A 27,599-nucleotide genomic window follows, 5' to 3' on the forward strand; every position below is an offset into this window, starting at 1 on the left:
CAGAAAAAATAACTATACCTAAAATCCAACTGCAAATATTCAATATTATTTTCTGCTTTCATTATACTATCTACTAGCAACCCTTTTATTATAAGTATTCTCCTGGTGAGTGCTTTTATTTGCTTGAAAAATATTCAGAATCTGCATTTAAATACTGGTATTGCCTATATACATTTCTTTACAAGAATGGCCACATTATTTGAACTTTTTACTTAAAAGTATAAATTTGACAGGGTAGCTGTATTTCTTGCTTAGAGCTTATCCTCATTTTGTCTTTCTTCTCTTTTTAAATTCTCTGCCAACTCTTACTGGGTTTAGGCCATCTATAACTATAACATGTATGTATATCCAAAAAATTATAATACTGCTATAATTTTAACCTTTAAAGTACAGATTTTTATTTGTAGTTAGGAAAAATATTTACCCCAGTGACATTTGAGAAAGAATATTGTGAGAAGTCTAAATTTAAAGTTTAAAATATATTTCTTATTTAAATGACTTTTTTTTATTAGCAGTAAATATCCCAGTCTTTTAAAATGCCTTGGGGTTGGGGGAAGGCTAAATTTGATTCAGCACATACTGTGTTTGAGATGCTGCATTAGTAACTTTCATAGAGAGGTTAAGTAACTTCCCCAATGTTAAAAAATAGTAAATGGTAGAGTCAGAGTTTGACTTTCAAAGAAAAGCTATGTAGCATAAAAAACCTTTGATGTATCTATGACAACATCAGATTGTAAAAAAGTAGTTTACAAAGCATAATATAGTGTATAATCCCATTTGTGGAAAAAGAAAAAGAAAAATACACATCATGTTCAAGTTAGACCCTTCATGGTCACCACTGTCCTGCAAGGTTGATCTCTTCTGAGTTTCGATCTTTTACGGAGTAGGAACAGGTCTTATTTAGATTGTAACCTGACTTACCTCGGTGTTTGGGTGAATTTTTTTTTAATATCACATGGTATAGGTTAAGGAATAGGCTTTATTGGGGAAATATAAAACCCACAAGGCTAAAGGCAACAGGTAAAGAGAAGTCACAGCTTTTTCTTCTCCCATGGTTCCACAGACAAGCATGCTACAGTCAAAGTACTGCTGAGACTGCAGTATAGGTCTATATCTTAGTAGCAGGACACTGGTATGCCGATATTCTGTCTTTTTGTAGAGCAGGAGTGACAAAGCAGTCTTGTCAGTGGGAGAAGACACAGGTTACTTGGCCGGGCAGTTTGGATTTAGAGGGTTCCTGTGTGTAGGGTTTTGCTGAAAATGTGAGCTGCCTAGCACCTAGAGACCTTGTGAATCATGGGATGTTACAGACTTTGTCGTAAGTGGAAGCCCAGTCTCACAGGAAGCAGAGCATGGGTATAACCACTTCTGCTAGGGAAAGGGAAACCATTTCAGCTAGATCATCTTCTAGTTAACACAGAGTGAGATTAAGTCACTTTCAGATAGTTCTTCTCATTGCACCACAGCATGTATCTGTACTGTTGAATATTGCAATACAGACTTATCTTGAAGGTATTCATTAAAGAATCAAAGCATTTGTCTCTAAAGGGTGACACTTAAGAGTGTTTTTTTTTAACTTCAGTTATTTTACATCTCTTTCTGAAACATTAAAACTGTTTGAAAAGCTTACAGTGAGCATGAATAATTTCAAAAATAAGTAATTATTTTGTTATTTTTCATCATCTTATTTTGTAAACGTGAAATAACCAAAATTAATTATTGATATGTTTTAATGTTACAGTGGGAACAGATGAACACATGATCATGGATTTTTATTTCTCATCATTTATTTCAGTTTCTAAACTGTGTAATTTCTTAAGACAATTTCCTTCTGTAAGGTAGTATACATATAAGCCTCTTCTGCAGATTTACCATGAAGGCAGAATAAATGAAAGTGATTACAGAAAACTGGAAGAAATGCACCAAAGATGCCTGGTTGCAGAGTGTTCAAAAGATGATCTTCAGCTAAGACTTAAGTCCGCAGAAAATAAAATCAAACAACTTGAAATGAAGTAAGTTATTCTTTTGGATTTTCAAAATTCAAACAATTTTGGACAGGTTTTATTTTTATACAACTCATAATTATATATTATGTTGAAAAAAAGACTGTTTCGGCCAAACAAATTTTTTTCAAGGTTATTTTTGAAAACTAATTTCTTCAGGAAGAAATGATTTAACAGTACTGTACCATTTTATTTGAAATTTCTTGTTTCTGGCAGTTTAATAGAATGTTCATGAGATCTTTTTTTTTCATGGTAACAGTACAGCTATTAAGGAGCTTGCTTATAATTATTGCTTTTATACTCAGTTTGCATTTATATTTCTTGAGGTATTGAGTAGTCAAAAATAATCCATCATGTTTATGTATTTCATTATTTGTTAAAATGATAAACTTATCTGTCATATCCACACTGAATATTTCTGTACCTTCCCCCCAGATTATTACTTAGTATAGTAAATCTTGCTTATTTTAAGTTGTATGAAGTCTCGATCTCATATAAAATATGTTTAATAGATATTTAAAAATAAACAGGAGTGATATCAGCAGTATGGCAGAATAGGAAGTCCCCAGCCCATATCCCTCTGCAGAAACAAATATTTGACAGCCATCCATGGATAAAGTGTCTTTGTGGGAGCTTTGGGGTCTAAGTAGGTGGTTGCAAAACCCCAGTGGAGCCCCAAAATGAGGAGGCAAGCCTGTGCACCAGTGGCAGGCTCCCCAACTGTGGTCCCATGTATGAACCCAAAGCAGCCCCATCTCTCTGTGGACCTGGCTCTAAGCCTGCATGCCCAGTCCTGCACCTAGCCCCTTCCCAAGGGACCCTTGTAGGTACTCTCAGTGATTCAAAGAAGTAATCAAAAGGGAAATCAAAAGTTGAGACAAGCAAAAATGGAAACAAAATACACCAAATTTATGGGATTCAGGGAAATCAGTTCTTAGAAGAGAGTCTATGGTGTTAAATGCCTACATTAAGAAAAGAAAGATCTCAAATAAACAACCCAACTTTATGCCTCAAGAAACTAGAAAAGGAAGAAAAACCTAAGCCTAAAGTTAGGAGAAGGAAGGAAATACCAAAGATTAGAGCAGAAATAAGTAGAGAATTTTTTAAAAATAGAAAAGGTCAAACTAAGACTTGGTCTTTTGAAAAAGTAAACAAAATTGACAACCCTTTAACTAGACTAAGAATAAAAGAAGACTCAATAAATGAGAAATAAGAGAGGAGATATACAGTGATACCACACAAATACAAAGGACCATAGGAGACTACCATGAATAATGATATGCCACAACAAATTGGACAACCTTGAAGAAATGGATAAATTCCTAGAAACATACAACCTTACAAAAGTAAATCTGAAATAGAAAATTTGAACAGACCAATTATATTAAGGATATTGAATCAGTAGTTAAAAACCTCCTAGGATTTTTGGAAAGTTCAGAACCAGATGACTTCACTGATGAACTGTACCAAATATTTAAAGAAGATTTAATGCTACTCATTCTTAAACTCTTTCATAAAATGGAATAGGAAAGAACATTTCCAAACTCATTTTACAAGGCCAGCATTACTCTGATACCAAAGCAAGAAGACACTATAAGAAAATAAAACTATAGGCTAATATCCCTGATGAAGATAAGTGTAAAAATCCTAAAAAAACAAATAAAAACTAGCAAACCAAATTCAAGAATGCATTGAAAGGATCATACACCATGACCAAGTGGGATTAATATCAGGGATGCTAGGATGGTTTGACATATGCAGATTAGTAAATGTGATATAACACACTAAAGAATGAAGGATAAAATTCATGTGATCATTTCAATAGATGTAGAAAAAGCATTTCACAAAATACAACATTCATGATTTAAAAAAAACCTCAATTAGATGTAGAAGAAATGTACCTCAACGTAGTAAAGGTCATATGTAACAAACTCACAACTAATGTCATACTTAGTGGTAAAAAGCTAAAAGCTTTTGCTCGAAAATCATAAACAAGACAGGGGTGCCCACTCTTGCCACTTTTATTCAACATCGTACTCTATGTCTTACAGAAATTAGACAAGGAGAAAAAGTAAAATGTATGATCTACAGAAGAACAGATAAAGAAAAGAGGGTGTGTGTGTGCACGTGTATGGAGATGGAGATATGTATATATTCTCCAGGAATCCCTCTTTTCTGTTTTTTTCTTACAAATAGTTTGTTGAAAAACTGAGTTGTTAGTAGAGTTTCCTCTACCTACATGCATATATGTGGTGTCATGTAGTTTTTCTGTCCCACGTAGTTCCTAAAAGCTAATAACTGAATTGAGAGGCTTGATCTGATTCAGCTTTCACTTTTTTTGTAAGAATTCTTCAGAGATGGTGGTATTTTGAATTTCTGTTTGGAGGCACATAATGTGTTATTATTTTTGATCTTAGCATCTTTATGACTTTAGCATACTTTGAGGATCATTGCCTAGATCTTTCATTTCATTAGGAACTTGAGACAGGAAAAAAAGGGCTACAAGTATTATGGGAATAAAGGTCCTTGTATATTGCCTGTGATAGCTGTCAATGAGGGAATGTTTACAGTTACTTAATTATCTGGGATTGAAAAGATAGAAATTTTAAAAGATAGGAATGTGGGGAGGATATAGCTCAGTAGTAGAGTGAATGACTAGCATGCACAAGGTCTTGGGTTCAATCCCCAGCACCTCCATTAAAAAATAAATAAATAAACCTAATTACCTCCCTCCCAACAAAATTTTTAAAATAAATAAAATTAAAAATAAATAAAAATTTTAAAAAAATAGAAGATAGGAATAAAAATTAGCAGCATATTGAAGCAGTAAACAAGTTTGGAGGTTGTGTCCCCCAGTAGTCCATTGTTGAGAAAGTTCAAGAAATGTACCTATTTAAAGTATGATAAAACAAGAAGTTTATGGAACTAGAAGTTTATAAAAACCATTTCTAAGATATATAACAGGAAAATATGAAATAGGTCTTATTATAATTCATAATTTAATATAGTCAGCTAATGTGTTTTCCCCGTTGAAGTCCTCTTTACACTGTGATTCTCAATGGTAGTAAAACTTTGAAAGAAGTTTCACACTGATTTTCTAGGTGAGTGATAAAAGTTCAACTGAACTATTCTTAGTTAAGATTGCTAATTAATCATATTTGCCTGGTGTAACATAACATTGTGAAACCACATAGTCTAAGTCCACAGTGGAGAGAAATGGCTTAGAACAAAGAAAACAAGTCTATAGTATAAAATATAGGCAGATTTTCTTGACATTTACTACAGATCATTAAGTTTAAAGGTTCTTTTTGTTTTGTTTTTTTAATCAGTTCCTCAGAAGAGATATCACGTTGCCAAGAAATGATTCAGAAACTTCAAAATGTACTGGAGTCTGAGAGAGAAAACTGTGGATTTGTCAATGAACAAAGGCTGAAACTTCAGCAAGAAAATGAACAGTTACAGAAACAGACTGAGGATTTAAGAAAAATTGCTCTCGAGGCTCAGAAAAAAGCCAAATTAAAGGTATTTTCAAGACTAGTTAGAATTAAATGTGTACTTCTGAAAATCAAAATACAGAGAATATTTAGAGAGACCTAGTAAAACATTTTTAAGTTTTTTTTTTTTGGTTTCATTTTTTGTTTTTGCCTTCTCATCAGATAGCACTAAATCATATAGCAGAGCATTAACCAGTCTTTTTTGTATTGTAGAACTTGGCAAGCATACTTGAAAATGATTGCTTTCACTATCCACACACAAAAAATCCTTTTCCAACCATGAACTGCACTGATATTTCTGCCAAAGCAATTTAAGCAGTGCTAGCAAGACGATAGATTAGACAACTTTACAGACTGCCATCCTCTCTTCTCTCTCTTTAGATAGCCTCTTGAAAATAGAACTCTTAAAACTAGCTGTACAGAGTATGGTACATCAGTGTGCTCTGAAAACCATTCATAGGTAGTCTAAAATTCCATGCCAGGAAGAACGCAAGGGACAAAAGTCTCCTCTAGAAAAAATTTCCTTTTATTTTCTCTCTCCTTTCCCCCTCTTCTTTACTCTAATGCTTACACGGTTTGACAGTAGGAACATGATAACCTATTTGAGGGAGTTTCAAGAAGCACAGGTACCACCATCAACATGTTGCTTGCCTTACCCTATTCTGTGTGACTTTTGTAAAAAATGGCATTAACTCTTTACGATAAAGATTTGTATCTTCCAGTTTCATAGGAAGAATGTGAAGCAGTAGCATTATTGTTTCACTTTGTTTTTTGTTCCTTTGAGGACTCTTAAGAAGTCACATTCCAACCCAGTTCATATTAGCATGTATTTATTTAACACCTCCTATTACAAGTGTCCAACACTGTAGTTATTTATAAAAGCTTAAACTCTGAACAAGAGACCCTAACATATCATACAAAGAAGTTTGTAGTTTATGCTTTAGGCTGTGAGAAATCTTTTAAAAACAAAGGGGAAGAGTCACATTACTGGATACCAAGACTTTATATATAAAGCTGTGGTAATTAAGACAGTGTGTAATTGACATAAGAATAATCAGTGTGATCAATAGGACAAAATAGAATTCAGGAGCAAAACCTTTTTTCATAATCACCTCATTTATACAAAGGCATCACTGAAGTTCAATAGGGAAAGAATTGTTACAGTAGATGATGCTATAAGTTGGGTCCATATTTTTTAAACACAACAAAAATAGCACTAATCATATTGAAAAGATAGATGAATTGGATTTCATTAAAATTAAGATTTTTTAAGTGATTTAGAGAGACACCATTAAAAGAGTGAAAAGTGGGAAAAAATATTTATAAGATATATAACCAAAAGAAGGGGACTCATATTCACAATATAAAAATGTTTACCAATTAATAATGAAATAATTATTAAGGAAAAAACAGATACCCCATTTCCAAAAATGGGCAAAAGAATTAAATAGGCATGTTATAAAAGAATATATGAAAAAATGTTCAACTTCATTATTTATCAGGGAAATATAATTAAAACTACAATGAGGTACTACTGCATACCTTCCAGAATGGCTAAAATTTTTAAAGCTGACAATATCAAGTGTTGACATAGATGTTCCTTTCATATGTTATTTTGGGGAATATAAATTGGTACAACCACCATTTGGCAGTATCTTTCAAAGTTGGACATACATAAATACTATGCCAAATATAATAATAAAACTGGCTACATACCCAACAGATATTAGTGCTTATGTTTATCAAAATGTGTACAAAAATATTCATAGAAGTTTTAATCATATCAAAATACTGGAAACAACTCAAATGTCCATCAACTTGAGATGATATAAATACATTGTAGTATGTTCATACAACGGAACAGATGCAGCAACGAGAAAGAATGAACTATGTCTGTAAACAATGGTCGATGAGTCTCAGACATAATGTTGGACAAAGAAGCCAGACAAAAAAATTATAGTCCCTTAATTTCATTATATGAAAGTGAAGAATAGGATGGGATCAGAATAGCGGTAACATTTTAGGTGGGTGAATATTGATAGAAGGGCACATGAGGAAGCCTCCTGAGGGTCCTAAATCTGGATGGTGACTCTGGTGTTTTTACACAAGTGAAAATTGAGTTGTTCCCTTAAGGTTTATGTACTTCATTGTAAGAGAGAGAAATCATGGCAGAGGAAAGTGGGTAGGATTATAAGTAAAATAAAAGTGGCTGTGAGTTTGTTGTGGCTTATGGAAGCTGGATGATAAGCATATAGGGACTCACTGTGATAGTCTTTCTATATTTATTTCCAGAATTTTTAAAAGGTGTATTTTGGTGAAAAAAAAAAATAGTTAAACCTTCATCTTATAATTTAAATTTCATATTATAAATTTCACATGGATTAATAACTAAAAACTATTAAAGATACTATAAAACATTAATAGGGAATGAAGGTGAATATTTAACTGACAGATGGGAAAGAACTTTTTCAGCAAAACCAAAAATGGAAGAAATTACAAAGGAATAAATATGTTGATAGATTTGAATAGATAAGAGTTTTTTTTAATTTATTTTATTTATTTTATTTTTAGGGGGGAGGTAATTAGGTTTGTTTGTTTATTTTTAGAGGAGGTACTGGGGACTGAACCCAGGACCTCATGTATGCTAAGCAAATGGTCTACTACTAGAGCTATACCCTCCCCCAAATATATAAGGTTTTTAAACATTTAAAACCACTTTTTAAAATATCTTAAAAGAACTAACTGGAAGATGTAGTTTTAATAAATATGACAAAAGACAAAGATCATGAGGAGCTCTTAAAAATATAAAAGAAAAATATTTGTAACCCGGGAGGACAGCATGTATGATGCATGAACACAACTCACAAGCTAAGAAAACAAATTACTAATAAACTTTTTAAAAGTTTAACTCACTGTTAACTACAGTGTTATCAGTGTGAGTGAATGTGCAGCTGCAAGTATAAAATGATATACATTTAGAGTCTAACATTTAGTCATAAAATAATTAGTGTCTCATAATTAAAGAAATTCATTGCAGCATTAGTTATATTAACAAATTAGAAACAATCCGTCTAGAAATAAACAGTTAAATTATGGCACATCTATAAAGTGCTATATTGAGTCATCATTAAAAACAATGTTTCCAAACAATTTATAATGCATTTATATTGTTAAGTCGTAAGTTTTAAAAAAGAGAAAAAATGTGCATATATATTTATCTGTTGTAATCCTACATACACTAATCTCAATTTAAAAATTTATAAACAGCAATTATGTAGAAGTTAGAGGTAGTTATCTCTGCATTGTAGATTACAGAAACCTTATATTTGTCTTTTTAACTTTTTGTATTTTCCATTATTTTACAATATGCTTATGTTTTGGGCTTTGCATTTTTATAATGGGGAAGAGAGGAATGAATGAATTTCCCCTACTTGGTACTCCATTTGACCTATCTTTAACAGTTCAGGATAGTAACTGAAGTTTCTTGGAAAGCAAAAAGATGGCAGAAATCTTATCTACCAAAAATGCTCCCTTTTGCCATGTCTGCATCTAGTGGAAGAGAAGAATCATTGGTAAATAAGGGACAGATTCTCTTAAATAGTTAGCTGTAATTCTATTTTGTGGAGGAGGAGGGCTGTCAGATAAATGGCTGCTTTGTAGCTGATTCCTTCTCTGACAACATGAGAACCTAGTACTACACTTTCCTGCTTTTCTCCCCCTTCAAAGAGAGTGTGATCTTCCATAGATCAGCTGAAAGGAGCCAAAGCCTCTCCATATCTTTGTGGTCTAAACACCCCTCATAAGAATGTAAAATTAGGAAACAGATAGTTTTTAGCAATCCTTTACTGGAGTGAGTAGTTTTCTACAGAGGAGGGACACAAAGGAGAAGATAGGAAGACCATAAATTCTATTTTTCTTACCCTGAATTGAATCATTCTTGGGACTTTTATTGTTATAGGGAACCTAGTTGTTTCAGCCCTTATCTTCCAACAGCGCTCCAGACCTGTCCAGTTTAACAGTTGGAATTGTATCAGGCAAATGATCTGGGGTTTGTTTAAAGATCAAGTTTTGATACCAGGAAGCTAGCATTCATTCAGTCTACAGATAAAAATTTTTGACATCCTTACTATGTTTCAGGTGCTGAAGATGTAATAGTAAGCAAAAAAGATACGGTCCCCACCCTTAAAAACATATTATTTACTTAGAGATGGGCAAACTTTAAATGTATATTTACAAATAAATGCTCTTTAGGAAAAGCATAGGAGAGCTTATAACATAGGGACCTGACTTTTTCTAGATAGATGGTAAGAGAATTTCCTGTAGGAGCAGTAATTGGGCTGAATTCTAAAATTTCAATAGAAATAACTAAGATAAGCAGGACAGGAAAGATTATTCCAAGCAAAGGGAACAATATGTGAAAAAGACCCAAGAATGGGAAGGCATTGTGGCAGAAACAAAGAAAGGGAAAGGAATAGTAGCATAACACAAACTTACAGAAGTAGGTAGAGACCAGGTTATCACGAAGGACCTTAGAACAAGGCTTGTCAGACTGCAAGTAGATTTTCTAAGTGGAAATGAGGAGTTAATTAGGCAGGCAGTTCTAAAACTATACAGATGCATAGACCAGTTTTCAATACATGTGTGAGAGAGAGACAGACAGACAGAATTAAACACTTCCACCTAAGATATCAGAACCATGGCTTCTGTGGAAAACGTGGAGATTGAGACAGAGAAGGCTGTTCAGTTCTAGATTTGCAGAATTCAATAATTCAAAAATTAGTTAAATAGAGGAGTCAAAGACCTTAGGAGATTTGCACTGCAGTTATAAAATACAAAATAAATAAATCCAAAGTAGTTTTTCCAGTGTCAGTATTTACAAAGTAAAATTTCTACTTGTGTACCATTTGAGAAAGTAAATTTAAGAGTTTTAGGAAGCATGTTGCATTTAGCAGTGGTAGTAAGGACAAGTTGTTTGCAGTTTCCCCCCATGAGCCTTAGATTTTGCTATTGTTGGGTTTTCTTTGGTATTTTTTGAATTGGTAAAATTGAGTTCCTTTTTCATTCTTTTTTGAGTTTGAAAGTAGCCATATTTAATACATTACTAGAAGCCTTGCCAGCTGTGACCAATTTTAAAGAAACTTAGTTTAAAATGTCATAAGGTAGGTATTCTTTAAAATATTTCTTCAGTGTAGCAAGATGAAGATGGATTGAGAATATAACAAAGAAATTGTTCTAGTCACTGTTTAACTATTTTCTCGGCTGTCTCAAGTATGGCAGTAGGTAGTTTGATTCTAGACGGATACAAGAGAAGACTGTTCATTACATGTTTTGATTGTTTTAGGGTATTAGGCTTAATTCTGTCTGTGAACCCCAGTTGAGAAAGCTTTTGTTTGTATGTTCATTCTGCATTAAGGCATTTTTACTATAATGACAGACATAACCTACAAATAACTAAAGGCATTTCCAAATGAGTTTCTCAAAGTCATTATAGTCTTTTCATGAAAAAACAAAAGCAAAAAAGCAACACATCGTTCATTTACACTAACTGAAGTGGTAAAGGGATTTCTATATATGATTTTCTTTGACTTTACAAAGCCCTTTGAAAGACAATCTGAAATTTATTATGTAAATCAAAAGTAACTTGAAGACCTTCTAAGAGGAGCTTCTGATGAACACGTCAGGGTGCTGGGAGGGTGGCATACATGGAGAGGGCATGGAAACTCCAGACACACCCTACATCCTGTACCTTGCTGTGTGTGACTCTTCTATTTAGCTGTTCTAGAGTCGTAGCCTTTATAATAAACCAGTAAACACTTTTTTTTTAATGACTTGAGTAAAAACCTAAATTTCAGTTACTGAGAGCATGAACATTTTCTGTGTTTTCTGGCAACAAAAATAAAAATAGGTAAGAGCAGTTTTGTATTACATAGTATACTTTTTTCCTACTGGTGTTTTAAGGTGTTGGGGCAAGTGTTGAAAAATTTGTAGCCCAAAATTTATATTATAATACAAAAGAAGTCTTCATATGTTTGGAGACAATTTGTAAACCTAATTTTTATATAGATTTCTCACCAAATATTTCTATGCAGCAGAAAACACAGTGATTCCTTTTGTATATATCATTGATCATTATATCTCCTAGGGTAACAGAAAAGAAAAAAAATACTATGTTCATTTTATTCCTTAGATCAGTACAATGGAACATGAATTTTCAATAAAGGAACATGGGTTTGAAGTTCAACTGAGAGAGTTAGAAGATAGTAATCGAAATTCCACTGTTGAACTGAGGCATCTCTTAGTGACTCAACAGAAGGCGGCCAACAGGTGGAAAGAAGAAACGAAAAAACTCACTGAAAGTGCAGAAATTAGGATCAGCAATCTAAAGTAAGTCCACTATTAATTGTTTGATACATTTTATAGAAGAAATTATTGAATAATTTAGTTTAATGTCCTTGCCATAATATTTTGTAAAAATGTTTGTGTGGACCTTGTACTTTTATATTTTATTCAGCAAATATTTATTGAACTACTATGAAAAATACTAAGCATTATAAACCAAACTAATATGTTTTATAAAGTTTATTAATATTACACAGAATTTAAGGATTTTTGTTGGATATGGCAGTTTTGAATCTCAACACCTTTTGCATATAGGTATAGCACAATGGTTGTCTATAGTTATAACAGAATCCATTTGACCTACAAAGCCTAAAATATTTGTTCTCTGGTCCTTTAAGAAAAAAATTGCTGACCCTTGCCCAGAAAGAACTTGAGTATTTATGATGAATGAAATGGGAAGCCATGAAAGACTTGTAGCAAAGTGATATGGTCAGGCTTCAGTGTTCAACAAATCAGTTTAGCTGCTATAGAAAAAATAGACTAGAGAGGGTCAAGGGCAGAAGAGAGAAGGTAGGCCAATACTGCAATAATCCAGTTATAAAGTGATGGTAACTTGGATTAAGGTTTGAAGAGTTGGAAATTATATTTTTTATAAAAGTATACTCTGGATCATGTTCAGTATGAGCTACCTGAAAGACATCTAAGTCAGGATATTGACTCATTAATTAGGTATGCAAGTTTGGAGTTCAGGAAGGAGACTGCAAGAGGAGCCATATGGGAGTCTTTAACATACACATGATTTTTAAAGTATTGGAATAAGAATGTATAGAAGGGAACTCTAGATAGATAATTAAGCTGTCTGAGGACTAAGTTCCAAAAGTTAAAGTTTGGGGAGATGAAAATTCCACTGAGACTAAAAGAAAGAATATTGAGAGAAATAATCAGGAAAGAATGCTAATTTAAAAAAGAGAGAATGAGCAATAATAATAGTAGGTGATATTTACATTTTACTGACAGAGAAACTGAGGGCCAAGGGAGGTTAAGAAACTTGTTCAAGGTCACATAGCTAATAAAGTGACGGATCCTGGTTTTAAATTCAGGCACTTTGGATAAAGACAATATGCTCTTAACCATTGTTTTTGGTAACAGTTTTTTGCAGCTTTTTTTTTTGAAGTATAGTTGCTGTACAATATTATATAAGTTACAGGTGTACAGTATAGTGATTCATAATTTTTAAAGGTTATACTCCATTTATAGTTATTATAAAATATTGGTTGTATTCCCCATGCTATACAGTATATCCTTGTGGCTTATTTTATACCAAATAGTTTGTACTTGTTGCTACCCTATCCCTATATCGCCCCTCCCCGCTTTCCTCTCCCCACTGGTAACCATTAGGTTGTTCTCTGTATCTGTGAGCCTGCTGGGTTTTGTTATATTTACCAGTTTGTTGTGTTTTTTAGATTCCACATATAGTATAGTGCTCTCCAAGTCCATTCATGGCAAATAGCAAAATTTCATTTTTTATGTTTGAGTGGTATTCCAGTGTGTGTACACACACACACACACACACACATGAGGTCCTCTTTATCCATTCATCTGTTGATCAACACTTAGGTTGTTTCCATATCTTGGCAATTACAAATAGTTCTTCTGTGGACTTTGGGATGCAGGTATCTTTTCGAATTATTGTTTCTGTTTCTTTCAGATACACACCCAGGAGTAGAATTGCTAGGTTATACGGTAGTTCTATGTTTAGTTTTTTGAGAACCCTCCATACTGTTCTCCACAGTGGTTATACCAATTTACATTCCAATCAGTGGTGTACGAGGGTTGCCTTTTCTCCACATCCTCAACAACATTTGTTATTTGTGTTCTTTTTGATGATAGGCATTCTGACAGGTGTGATGTGATATCTTGTTGTAGTTTTACCAATTTACATTTCCATGATGATTAGCAGTGTTCAGCATCTTTTCATGTGCCTGTTGTCCATCTACATTTCCTCTTTGGAAAAAAATGTGTATTCAAATATGCTGCCCATTTCTTAATCTGGTTGTTTGGGGGATTTTTTGATAAATTGTATAAGCTGTTTACATATGTTGGATATTAATCCCTTATCAGTCATACCATTTGCAAATGTTTTCTTCCATTCAGTAGGTTGTTTTATCATTTTGTCAATGATTTCCTTTGCTGTGCAAAATCTTTTAAGTTTAATTAGGCCTCCTTTGTTTATTTTTGCTTTTATTTCCTTTGCTTTAGGAGATGGATCCAAAAAAATATTGCTTCAATTTATGTTGAAAAATGTTCTGCCTATGTTTTGCTTTAGGAGTTTTATCCAGTCTTCTTTTTAAGTCTTTAATCCATTTTGAGTTTATTCTTGTATATAGTACTAGAAAATGTTCTAGTTTCATTCTTTTATATGTAGCTTTCCAGTTTTCCCAGCACCACTCACTGAAGAAACTGTCTTTTCTCCATTGTATATTCTTACCTCCTTTGTCATAGATTAATTGACCATAAAGTGTGTTGAGCTTATTTCTGGGCTCTTTGTCCTTTTAACTTCCCTAATAGCTTTGTGTGTGGATAATTCCCTACCTTTACTGTTTGCCTTTACTGGTGAGCTTTTTCATTTTGTAATTTTCATATTTCTTGTTGTGACCTTTTCTTTTTCACCTAGAATAATTCCTTTAACATTTGTTGTAAAGCTAAACTTTTGGTTGTGCTGAACTTTTTTAGTTTTTACTTGTCTGTAAATCTTTTGATTTCTCCATCAAGTATGAAGGAGAGCTTTGCTGGGTAAAGCATTCTTGGTTGTAGGTTTTCCCCTTTTAATCACTTTAAATATATCATGGCACTCCTGGCCAGCAGAGTTTCTGCTGAAAAATCGTCTGATAGCTTTTTAGGAGTTGACTTGTATGTTATTTATTCCTTTTTCCTTGCTGCTTTTAATAGTCTCTCTTTATATTTCATTTTTGTCATTGTAATTAATTGTCTTGGTGTGTTCCTCTTTGGGTTAACACTGTATGTGACTCTCTGCACTTCCTGGACTTGGGTGATTATTTCCTTTCCTGTCTTTTTCACCAATGGTTGTTCTTCAGATAGTTGTGATTGTGGTGTACTCAGGAGTTGAGTTCAGGGTCTTTCTACCCCACCATCTTGGCAATACCCCCATAACCATTATGTTTTACAAAATGCTACTTATTGGTTGAAAAAGGGAGGGCTGAGAATGAACCTTTCAGTGTGACACTCTGTGGTGGTATTGTTAACTATGGTAGGAGGAGTTTTGGTAGAATGCTAGAATGAAAATGTATTTGGAATTAATTTAGAAGAAAAGGAAAATTGTTGCTTCCAGTTAATGGTGAGCTAGGAAATCTGTATCATAACTAAAAAAATTAGATGAATTACAAAAAGCATCTACTAAGAGCATTAAAGAACAGAAAAAAAATTATTACCAGTTTGACTATATCCCAGAATGCAAAATTATTAAAACATTAGAAAATATATTTATATAATTCACCACATTAAGTTACTAAAAGAGAGATCATAGGGTCTCCTCAATAGATATGGAAAAAGTATTTAAGAAAATTTAATATCTGTCCATTTATGATTTTTAAATATATCTCTTAGCAAACTAGAAATAGAACTTCCTTAATTTTATAAAGGTATCTATTCTAAAGTAAACATTATTCCTACTGCAAAAAAAAAAAAAGTTAACTTTGCTTTGGAGATTGAGAAGATAACAGAGAAGACTACTATTACCACTTATATTAGTTTTGTACCAGAAGTCCTAATCAGTATACTACGGCAAGAAAAAGAAATAAAATGTATACAAACTAAAAAGGAAGGAAGAAGACAGTCATTCTTCACAGATATCATGATTGTATATGCAGAAAGTCAAAAATAATTCATAGACAGATTATTAGGTGAACATACAGAATTCAGTTATATTTTACATACCAGCAACAAGCATTTCAAAATAAAACCTTAAAAATAGTAAAGTTTACAGTGCATCCAGAAATATCAAATACCCAAGAATAAATCTAACAGTGTGTAAGACTTACACATGAAAAGTATGATACTAAGATATATTAAGATGTAAAGAAGGCCTAAGTAAGTAGAAATCATGTTAATTGATCAGAATACTCAATATTATAAATTATTAACAACCCCCCCACCAACAATCTATAGATTTAGTGTAATCCCAGCCAAAAAATTAACCATCACACTTCCTGTATCATACATGAGGAAACTCTGGACTTTAAAAAAGTTATGCAAGTCCACAGTTCATTATCTGCAATTCCAAATTCAAAAAGCTCTGATAACAGTCTTTTCCTAAGTTTGCTGCCTACACTTGATGACAAAAACCTGATGAACTGATCGATAGGAAGGTATTTGTCATACAGGTATATTTATGTGGACACACACATACATACACACATATATACAGTTACACAGAAACATGTATTTCCTTTATTGTGCCTATTAATATGTTTTACTGAGAAATATTTATTACCATTGTAATCTCTGTCCTACTCTAAACCCCTGAAATTATCTTCCTTTGATGTCTTGGGTTTTGCTATCTTGTATATATAACTTGTGCAAAACAGCTAATCACTCCCAGTAGATTATTGATAGTAAATGTGTTTTATTTTAGTTTATATTCCCTGAAGTATCAAGCAAAATGATTTGGCAAAAGAAAACACATAGAATGTTGAATTTAATTGCCTTGAGTCTGTCAAATAGTTTTAACACAACCCCATTAGTCTGGACTAGAAAGGTTGTTAAGACCCCTTGCAACTTACGACTTCAGGAATACATACTGGATTTTTTGAAAGTAATTTTACCTCAATTATACATGTATTTTATTATCAAGGAGTTTCAGATGATTCTCATGAGTTGTCTCATTACTATATAGGCGCCTATGAGTTGTGAGATTATCCATATTTTTGGAGGATGTTATTATTTCAGAGAAATCAAAGAATGTCTTCAAAAATTATAGATACCCTAGATTTTAAGTTACACGGAGCTTAGATTCTGCATATGTATATTTTAATATGTAAGGTTGAATATATTTGACCTTGATAAGCACCTTAATTTTTGCAGCAAATACCCTATGTTAAATTCATACGACTATAATTATTTTAAATGCTCTAAGATGATTCATGCTTTTAAAATAACCTCTAAAGTATTTAACAAGGGAAAATTTTTGTAGTCTGTTTTCAATCATAGACAAACCAAAGATTCTCATGAATTATTTCTCCTCTAGAACATAAACTGAGGCAGAGATCTGGCACTGGGCACAGAATATTAGTGTTCTTACATGTAACACACACAAAAGATCAAACTAGAGAGCAAAGTGAGAAAGAAGAGTAGATTTGAATCAACTTAGAGGAGGATACGAGAACACACCAGTGACATTAAACAAGATGGCCTGTACTTGTAAAAAAAAAAAGAAAAAATAGATAAAATACTTTATTAGTGAAAATATGTGAGTAAATCTCAAATAATGAAACCCTGGTAGCTGTGGTTATTTGATATAATCACTCACTGCCTTTAGTACCTACTAATAATATTAATAAGATGCTACTAGATTGGTAAACTCATTCATCTTTTGGCAAAACTCCTAATGAGCTAAATCAAGATAACAAAAGGCTTCTTAGATTACTCAAACCCAGTTTTCAAATATTGAAAAGTATAATAGATTTTAAGAAGAAATATTGATCTGGCTTGAGAATCGAAGGTGTGAAATACAGTGCAGAAGATCCAAAGCTCAGCAGTGAATGACAATTTTGGAGGAACATACTTACTGGAATATAAAGATACTGGTAATCAAAAATTAATAGTAAATGATATCTTTAATAATTCCTTGTTTTTAAAATCTGTAATAGCAAATGTTTATATAATGAAATATATTTACATTTGTTGATTCTTTTAAGATGCAAACAAATCTTGACACTAAAACATAATTGAATGCTGAAATCTAAGAAAGAAATATCACAAAAGGGAATTCTTGTTTAATTACATTACGGAATTACTAGTCCCACAGATATTATTTTAATTTGATCTTCTCTGTTTGGGACTTACACTATCAGTTTCATTACAGAACTACTAATCTCTCTCCTAAAGCTTTTAATATGACCCATTTGGGAAAAAGTTATGATTTCTACCCTCCTCCAAATGAAAAACCTGATTAGTTCCCGTCCTCCCTCCCTTTCTCTTTCTCCTCTTATTGAATAGTTTTAGATGCCTGTGCCAGTATTTGAAGTGGAAATAGTTTTTTTTCCTTCTCTGTTTTTTTAATCAACCTTATTTTATCTGACCATTTCAATAAATTTTCTTTTACTTTTTTCTTTAGGTATTCACACATAAACTTCAAATAACTTAGACCTTCTGATCTCAAATTCTTGGTCTTTGAAAAGATACCTATTCTTATACTGTTATCACCTCTTTGTTGAATTCTCCACTGCACCCCTTTCAGCCCTACATCTTTCTTAATGTTTGTCCTAACTTTGTAACTGTCTGTAGGATATTTACTGTTTGTCTTGTTATTATCTCAATTTCTACATTTCAAAACCCAATTTACAATATTACGGAAGATGTCTACCTCTAATGGTCTTTTCTCTGTTATTGGTGCCACTATTTCCCTAATCTTCTAGATATAAAACCTTTCAGCCATCTGTGACTCATTCTTTATCTTCATCTTCTTTCAGTATCCAAGTACTGTTGATTCTCCTTTTGAAATGCCTCCTCTCTTTCCATTCCCACTGCCATGACTCTATAACTGCGTTAGGTATCTACTGCTGTGTGACAAGTTACCCTAAATTTTAGTTGCTTAAAAACAACATTTATTATTTCATAATTTATGATTCAGGGAATTTGGGAGTAGCTCATCTGGGTGATTCTGGTTCAAGGTCTCTCATGAAATTACAATGAAGATATCATATGGAGATTTGATGGGAACTGGATGCCCATCTTCCAGACTCACTCACATGGCTATTGGAAGGAAGCCTAAGTTCCTAACGGGTTGTTGCCACACCTCAGTTTACTGCCACATAGGTCTTTCCACAGAGAAGCAAAAGTATCCTAATGACATGGAAGCTGTCTTCCCCTAGAGTGAACAATCTAAGAGAGAGCCAAGGAGGAAATCATAATGTCTTTTATGGCCTAGTCTCTGAAATCATTTATCACTTCCACTTTATTCTGTTCATTTAAGGCAAGTCTGTGTCCAGGCCATATTCAAGATGAGAAGAATTAGACTACATTTTTAAAAGAAGAATCTCAAAAAATTTATGGATATATTTTATAACCACAAGACTAAATGTGCATATTTTTGCTCATGTGTAAATATTTGCCCACATTGATGTTCCATCTCAAGCTACCACTATTTTCCTCAAGTTTCCTGTATTTCTCCAGTCCATGCTAATATTTTCCTATTTTGAATTACTGAAGTACTGAGAGAATCTGAAACTATTTTTCATTAACTGTCTTTTTAAAAATTTATCTTACCTCTTTTAGATTAGGGTTGATGGACAGACTCTCTTTATTCTTTTTAAAATTTTTTAATATGATACAAATGCATAAAACGTGTACATTTTTTACAAAGATGTATTGCAGACAGCAGTGTAACTACCTCCCAAGTCAAGAAATGCACATACTATTTTCCAATTAGAGTCCTCTTGGAGGAGTGATGTCAGCATTATAGCAGCATAAGACATCTTTCATTTTTGTCCCTCTCCCTTCAACGATAAAACTTTGTCATCCATCCACAAACAAAAGTGACTCTGTCGGAGTTGTGGGATCTAGTACCATACATACAGAGAGAGATCCAGGAGGTGTTGCCCAGCCATGTGCTGGTAATAGGCACACAGACCTTGGTATGGGCTGTGGAACTGGCAGAAGCCTATCAACTGGCTCCAACCCCTTTCAGCCACAGCCTAGGAGCACTTGGAGATAACTGACTTGAGAAGACACTCATGGACAAGACAGCCTTTGTGGAAGTCCAGGTTTTCATGGGAGAAATTACAGCATTTTGTTGGAGAAAAACAAAACAAAACAAATTTGGATGCATTGGAGTAGAATTGAAAGAAGACATACAGCTTATGAATTCTGCCACAAGAGGGAGCAAGAAGCGAGAAGTAGGTGTATCCATGCAAGGTCAGAGAAGGCCCCAGACTCTGTAGCAAGACTAACAAAGATATCTCTCCCCTGAAGACAGTTATAGGTTGGAGGAGGTGACTGCTACTTCAGATGCAAAAATAGCAACACAAAACTCCAATGAACATGAAAAATCAGGGAAACATGACATCACCAAAAGATCACAATTTTCTTCTGGTAACCAAACCCAAAGATATGAAGATTTGCAACTTACCCAATAAACATTTCCAAAAGCTGTTTTAAGGAAATTCAGTGAACTACAAGAAAACATAATTCAGTGAAATCAGGGAAACATACATAAACAGAATGAGAAATTTAATAAAGAGATTGAAATCATAAAAAAAAAAAAAAAGAAGAACCAATCAGAATTTCTGGAGCTAAAGAATTCAGTGAATGAAATGTAAAATTCAATGGAGAGCATCAACAACAGAATAGATCAAACAGAAGAATCAGTAAGTTAGGGGACAGGAACTTTGAGGAGACATACCAGTATAAGACAGATAGCCCGGTTAGAAGAGAACGAAGAAAAAGAATGACAAAGAGTAAAGAAAACCAATGTGATCTATAGGACACCCTCAAAAGAAGCAATGTCTGAATTCTTGGAGTTGCATAAGGAAAAGGGGCAGAAAGCTTATTTAAAGAAATAATGACTGAGAATTTCCCAAACCTGGGGAGAGATTTAGATATTCAAGTTCATGAAGCATATGGATTATGCCATTATTGCAATCCAAAATGATCTTCACATTATAATGAAACTATCAAAAATCAAAGACAGAATCCTAAAAGCAGCAAAAGAAAAAAAGATTGTAACTTCATAGAAACCCACATTAGGCTATCGGCAGGATCTTTACAGGCCAGGAGAGAGTAGGACGATGTATTCAAAGTGCTGAAAGAAAAAAATAGCAAACCAAGAACACTTTGTCCAATAGAGTTATCCTTCAGAAAGGAAGGAGAAATGAATATTTTCCCAGATAAACAAAAGTTGAGGAAATCCATGATCAGTAGACCTGCCTTACAAGAAATGCTAAAAGAAGCTCTTCAAGCTGAAAATAAGAAAAAAAAAAATGAAGACATAGGAAAATATACAACACGCTGATAAAGGTAAGTGATCAAATTCAGAAAACTCCAATACTGTAATATGGTAGTGTGTTAACAACTATAGTACAAAGGTTAAGGACAAGAGTATTAAAATAACTATAACTACCATAACTTGTTAATGAATACACAATATAAAAAGAGGTAAATTGTGACATTAAAAACATAAAAGATGGGACATTGTGCTATACACCAGAAATTGACACATTGTAACTAACTGAACTTCAGTTAAAAATATATATATATATGTATATACATATATATATAAAAGGCAGGAGTGTAAAAAGTAGAGATTTTTGTATGCAAGCAAAGTTGATGTCAGCATAAAATAGTTCTAGCTATAAGATGTTTTATGACATGGTAATACAAAGGAAAAACTGATAGTAGATTTTCAAAAAAGAGAGAGGAATCAAAACACATCATAATGGAAAATCATCAATCACAAAGGAAGGCAGCAGGAGAGGGAAAAAGGAGCCAGGGAACTATAAAGTAATCAGAAAACAGTGTATTAGAAGCCATCAGTAAATCCTTACTTACCAACAATTACTCTAAATGTAAATGAATTGAGTTCTTCAAAGTACAGAGTGGCTGAATGGATTAAATACAAGAGCCATCTATATACCACCTGCAAGAGACTCATTTCAGCTCTATGGACATACAGGCTCAAAATGGAAACCAAAAGAAAGCAGGGGTAGCTATACTTATATCAGACAAAATAAGACTTAAAGCCAAAAGCAGTAACAAGAGAAAAAGAAGGTCATTTTATGATGGAGTTATCTCATCAAGAGGATGTAACAATTATGAGGATAACGTACCCAACACTGGAATACCTAAATATATTAAGAAAATACTAACAGATCTGAAGAGATAAAAAGACAACAATGGGGTACTTCAGTGCCCCACTTTCAGCAGTGGATAGATCATCCAGATCAAAAAAAAGAATGAAACAATGAACTTGAACTATACTTTACACCAAGTGGATCTAACAGACATATATAGAATGGCAGCAGAATTTACATTCTTCTCAGGTACACATGGAATTCTCCAGGATGCATCATATGATAGGCCACAAGTCTTAGCAAATTTAAGAAGATTGAAATCATACTATTTTTTCTGATCACAGTGCTATGAAAAGTAGAAATCAACAAGAGGAAAACTGGAAATATTATAAAATGTGGAAACTAAATAGCACACGCCCAAACAACCAATGAGTCAAAGAAGAAATCAAAAAGGAAATCAAAAAATATCTCGAAATAAATGAAAATGGAAACATTTGAAAACCTTTTGGGTGCGGCAAAAGCAGTTGTAAAAGGGAATTTTATAATGATAAATTCATAGATTAAGAAAAAAGAAAGATCTCAAATATCCTAACTTTATTCCTCAGGGAACTATAAAAAGAACTAAGACCAAAGTTAGCAGATGAAAGGAAACAACAAAGATCAGAGCTGAAAAAATGAAACAAAGACCAGAAAAAAAAAGAAAAAGAAAAAAATCAACAAAACTAAGAGCTGGTTTTTTGAAAAAGTAAAGAACATTGACAAACCTTTAGTTAGATAATCTAAGGGGAAAAAAAAGACTCGAAAGTAAAATGAGAAATGAAAGAGGAAACATTACAGCAGATACCATTGAAATACATAAGATCATAAGAGACTATTATGAACAACTGTATCCAATAAATTGGATAACCTAAAAGAAATGGATAAACTGCCAGAAACATACACCTTACCATATCTGAATCATGAAAAAATAGAAAATATGAACAGACCAATAATGTGTAAGGAGATTGAGTCAGTAATCAAAAGCCTCCCAACAGAGAAAAGCTGAGGACCAGGTGGTTCTCCTGGTTATTTCTACAAAACATGTAAGAAAGAATTAGCACCAATCCAAACTCTTCCAAAATAAAAGGGTCATGTACCATGATCAAGTGGGATTTATCCCTCAGATGCAAGAATGATTCAGGTATGCATATCAATAAATGTTATACACCATACTGATAGAATAAAAGGTAAAATATGGTCATCTTAATCAAATGCAGAAAATTAGAAAAAACATTTGACAAAATACAACAGCCTTTCATGATAAAAATCTGTAGAACAGAACAGCATCAGAACAGGGTGAGGGCAGCTATTGCTGGTGTCTGAAGAGAGAACAAATCGAGTGGTCCAGGGCTGTGATTGGTGCTGGGACTGCCACAGCCCTCATGATGACCCATGCCGATCACCCGCTCTGGCCTCTCTTGCTTCAGTGCTGCTCCCCTCTGGGGCAGTACTGGGAGCAGGTAGAGCATACACTTAGAGGAAGAGGAGCTAACTCAGATGTGACCCTCAGGGCTTATGCTCCAGCAGCTTGGTAGCAGGTCCCTGCTTCTAAATGGTAATGTTGGCTGCCTAGCAGAGGAGAAGCCCTGGTTCACACTTGGCTCTGGCTCTAGCCCCTGCATCTCCAGACCCACCTCCTACCAATGTGATAGCTGCCAGCACACCCTGAGGGAAGATGTTACTAGTGATAAAGCCCTCCCACCAAATCCACTGGGTGCACACAGACTGTATAGGGTTACTCCCACACAAGGCCACCCCTTCAGGACTAAAATAGATAACTCTTTCATTTTCATAAAGACAGAAACTTAAGCAAAATGAGAAGATAGAGGAATGTACTTCAAATGTACTTCAAAGCAAAAACCCGAAAAAACAACTAATGAAACAAAAATAATGTACCAGATAGAATTCAAAGCATTAGTAATAAGAGTATTAACTGACTTAGTGAAAAGAATAGATGAATACAATGAGAATTTTAACAAGGAACTAGAAAGTTTTAAGAAGAACCAGTTGAAACCAAAGAATGCAATAAATGAAATGAAAAATACAAGAACAGATAAGTGATCGGATAGAATAGATAGAATACTGGAAATAATCCAATTAGAACAGCAAAAAGAAAAACAAATTTTTAAAAAATGAGAACAATTTAAGTGACCTCTAGGGCAACATTAAGAATACCAATATTAACATTATCCAGAAGAAGAGAGAGAAAGGAGTTGAAAATGTGTCTGATGAAATTATGACTGAAAACTTCCTAAACCTGAAGGAAAGATTTCCAGGTACAAAAAGCACAGAAGGTCCCATACAAGATGAACCCGAACAAACCCACACCAAAACATAGAATTAAAATGGCAAAAGTTAAAGAGAGAATTCTAGAGGCAGCAAGATAAAAAGAAAATGATTTTGTAAGGAAACCTGCTTTAGGCTGTCAGCTGATTTTTCTGCAGAAACTTTTCAGACCAGAAGGGAGTGACATGATATATCTAAAGTGCTGAAAGGGGGGGAAAAAAACAAAAAAAAAAACACAAAAAAAACCTTCAGCCTATAATGCTCTACCCAGCAAGATTATCATTTAGAATTGAAGGAGAGATAAAGAACTCTCACCAGTTGATGGGCATTTGGATTGATGCCACTTTTTAAATACTTTTTTTTAAACTGTGGTGAGATACACCTGTAACATTTACCATCATAACCATTTCAAGTGTACAGTTCACTGGTATTAAGTAATTTACATTCTTGTACAACCATCACCATTCATCCATCTTCAGAACTCCTTCTACCTTGAAAAACTGAAACACTGCCCATTAAACAATTCCCCAATACCCTCTCCTCCCAGCCCCTGCTAACTACTACTTCACCTTCAGTCTCCATGACCTTGACTACTCTAAGTACTTTGTATAAGTGGAACCACACAGTATCCATCCACCTGTGACTGGCCTATTTCACACAGGACAGTATCGCCAAGGGTCATTCATGTTGTAGCATGTGCATGAGTCTTCTTCTCTTTTAAGGCTGTTAGGGAAGGACTCCTGTCATTTTATTCTTCGTTTTTTATGTACCTTATAGCTTTTTTGTCCCTTCTTTTCTGCACTACTGTCTTTTATGTTTAGTTGATTTTTTGTAGTGAAGCATTTAAGTTCTTTTCTCATTTCTTTTTGTGTACATTATCCAGCTGTCTTCTTTGTGGTTACCATGGGGATTACATGTAACATAATTATAACACTCTACTTTGGGTTTATACCAGTTTAACCTCAGTTACATACAAAAATGTTGATCCTTTATACATCCATCCCCACCCCTTTCAGGTGTTTGATGTCACAAAAATCACATCGTTATACATCATATCCAAAAACATAAACAAATATATTTTAATGCATTGGTTTCTTAAATTTTATAGAAAAGAAAATATAGCTCCACCTTTTGGTTTTACATGATTGACGAGACTTACACATTTTTTTACTGCAAGTATTAGTCTAAAAACTGGTATTATTGCAACTTTGGTTTGTAACTTCACATTTTGTTTTCTATGTAAATTAAGAGATTAATGCATGTTTTGGATTTTGTTTATGTATCATAATACCATCTGCAAGATTTAACAGTTTTATCTCTTTCCAATCATCATATATTTTATTTCTCTCTCTTATCTATTGCTCTGGCTGTACCTCCAGTACATTGCAGAATCAGAGTGATAGCAAGTAAGGACCCTTATCCTTTTTCCCAGTCTCAGAGGGGAAGCTTTCAGTCTTCATCTTTGTGCATTTTGTGTGTGTGTGTGTGTGTGTGTGTGTGTGTGTGTGTGTTTGGGGATAACTTCTATCAGATTCATAAAGTTCCTTCTTGTTTTTCTGAGAGTTTTTGTTGCAAATATTGAATTTTATAAAAGCTTTCTCCATATTATTTGAGGTAATCATTTGATTTTTTTCCTCTTTAATCTGTTAATGGATAAATTTTATGGATTGATTTTGCTAGTGTACCAAATTTGCTTTCCTGTAATAAAACCAACACAATTATAATTCAGTCTCCTTTTATGTTGCTGGATGTAATCTGCAAGTATTTTGTTTAATATGTTTTCATCTATGTTCATTAGAGAGATTGACCTGAAATTTTTCATTATTGAACTCTCATTAAACTGTAGTATCAAAGTTATGCTAGCCTCAAAAATGAATTCTATTTTCTCATAAATTTTATGTATTAGAAATGTTTGTTCTTTGAATGTTAGATCTTTTTAGTGAAACTCTCTTGACTTAGAGTTTTGTTGTTGCTATTGTTTTGGGGTTTCTGTGGGAATTTTTTTTAATTGAAGTATAGTTGATTTACAATGTTGTATTAGTCTCTGATGCACAGTATAGTGATTCAGTTAGGTAGATAGATAGATAGGCAGGCAGGCAGACATATATAGATATATATATATATACTTTTCAGATTCTTTTCCATTATAGTTTATCACAAGATATCAAATATAGTTCCCTGTGCTATACAGTAGGACATTGTCTGTTTTATGTGTATATATACATAAACATATATAACATATATGTAAACACATATATATATGTTTTATCTGCTAATCCCAAACTCCAAATTTGTCCCTTCCCCTCTTTCCCCTTTGGTAACCACAAATTTGTTTTCTATGTCTGTGAGTCCATTTCTGTCTTGTAAATAAGGTTATTTGTATCATTTTTTAAGATTCCACATATAAGTGATATATGATACTTGTCTTTGTCTGACTTCAATTAATATGTAGATCTCTAGGTCCATCCATGTTGCTGCAAATGGCATTATTTTATTCTTTTTGTGGTTGAGTAGTATTCCAATGTATATATATTCCACATCTTCTTTATCTAGTCGTCTGTTAATGGAAATTTAGGTTGCTTCTATGTCTTGGCTATTGTAAATAGTGCTGCTTTAAACATTGAGTTGCATGTATCTTTTCAAATTAGAGTTTTCTCTGGATATATGCCCAGGAGTGAGATTGCTGGATCATATGGTAATTCTCTTTTTTGTTTTTTAAGGAATCTCCATACTGTTTTCTATAGTGATTGTACCAATTTACATTCTCTGTAGAAATACTTTTGATTGTTGATCCAATTTCACAGTTTTAGAACTCTTCAGGTTTTCTATTTCTTCTTTGAAACAGCTTTGGTAAATTATATTTTTCTAGAAATATATCCATGTCTTCTAAATTTTCAAAATTTTTGGCTATGTGTTCATAATATCTTCTTACAGTTTGGTATCTGAAATATCTATAATGATAACCCTTTTTGCATTACTGATATTGGTGATTATTTGTACCTTGTCTCTTTTTTCTTTATCATTCTCACCAGAGCTTTGTCAATTTCATTCTTCTTTATAAACAACTAATCTTTAATTTTTTTAAATCTGTTTTATGTGTATTATCTATTTTATTACCTTCTGCTCTTTATTACCTCTTTCCTTCTACTTTCTTTGCTTTCATGTTGCTGTTCCTTTTCTAACTTCCTGAAATAGAAGCATGTCTCACAGATTTTCACATTTTCTTTTTTCCTAATGCATACATTCTTAAATGTTATAAATTTTCCACTGGATACTGACATAGCTTTAGCACACAAGTTTTGATATGTGTAGTATTTTCATAATTATTTACTTTAAAAGATTTAAAATTTTTTCTTTTTTCTTTCAATCCGTGTGTTCTAAGTACATTTTTAAATTCCTAAATATATGGGAAC

At 33.2% G+C, this 27,599-nt stretch overlaps 1 protein-coding gene across 2 annotated transcripts in view; it reads left to right on the top strand.

Annotated features, from left to right (window-relative positions):
- SCLT1 (sodium channel and clathrin linker 1) overlaps nt 1-27,599 on the top strand; it is a 155,998-nt gene that overhangs the window by 97,599 nt on the left and 30,800 nt on the right. For both annotated transcript variants that reach the window (XM_072937586.1, XM_072937588.1), the window contains 3 exons: nt 1,867-2,012; nt 5,333-5,525; nt 11,685-11,881. In XM_072937586.1, the coding sequence (XP_072793687.1) occupies nt 1,867-2,012; nt 5,333-5,525; nt 11,685-11,881 (536 nt within the window). The remainder of the gene's footprint in view (nt 1-1,866; nt 2,013-5,332; nt 5,526-11,684; nt 11,882-27,599) is intronic.

This window comes from Vicugna pacos, chromosome 2 (assembly GCF_048564905.1).
Source record: "Vicugna pacos chromosome 2, VicPac4, whole genome shotgun sequence".
Classification (NCBI taxonomy): domain Eukaryota; kingdom Metazoa; phylum Chordata; class Mammalia; order Artiodactyla; family Camelidae; genus Vicugna; species Vicugna pacos.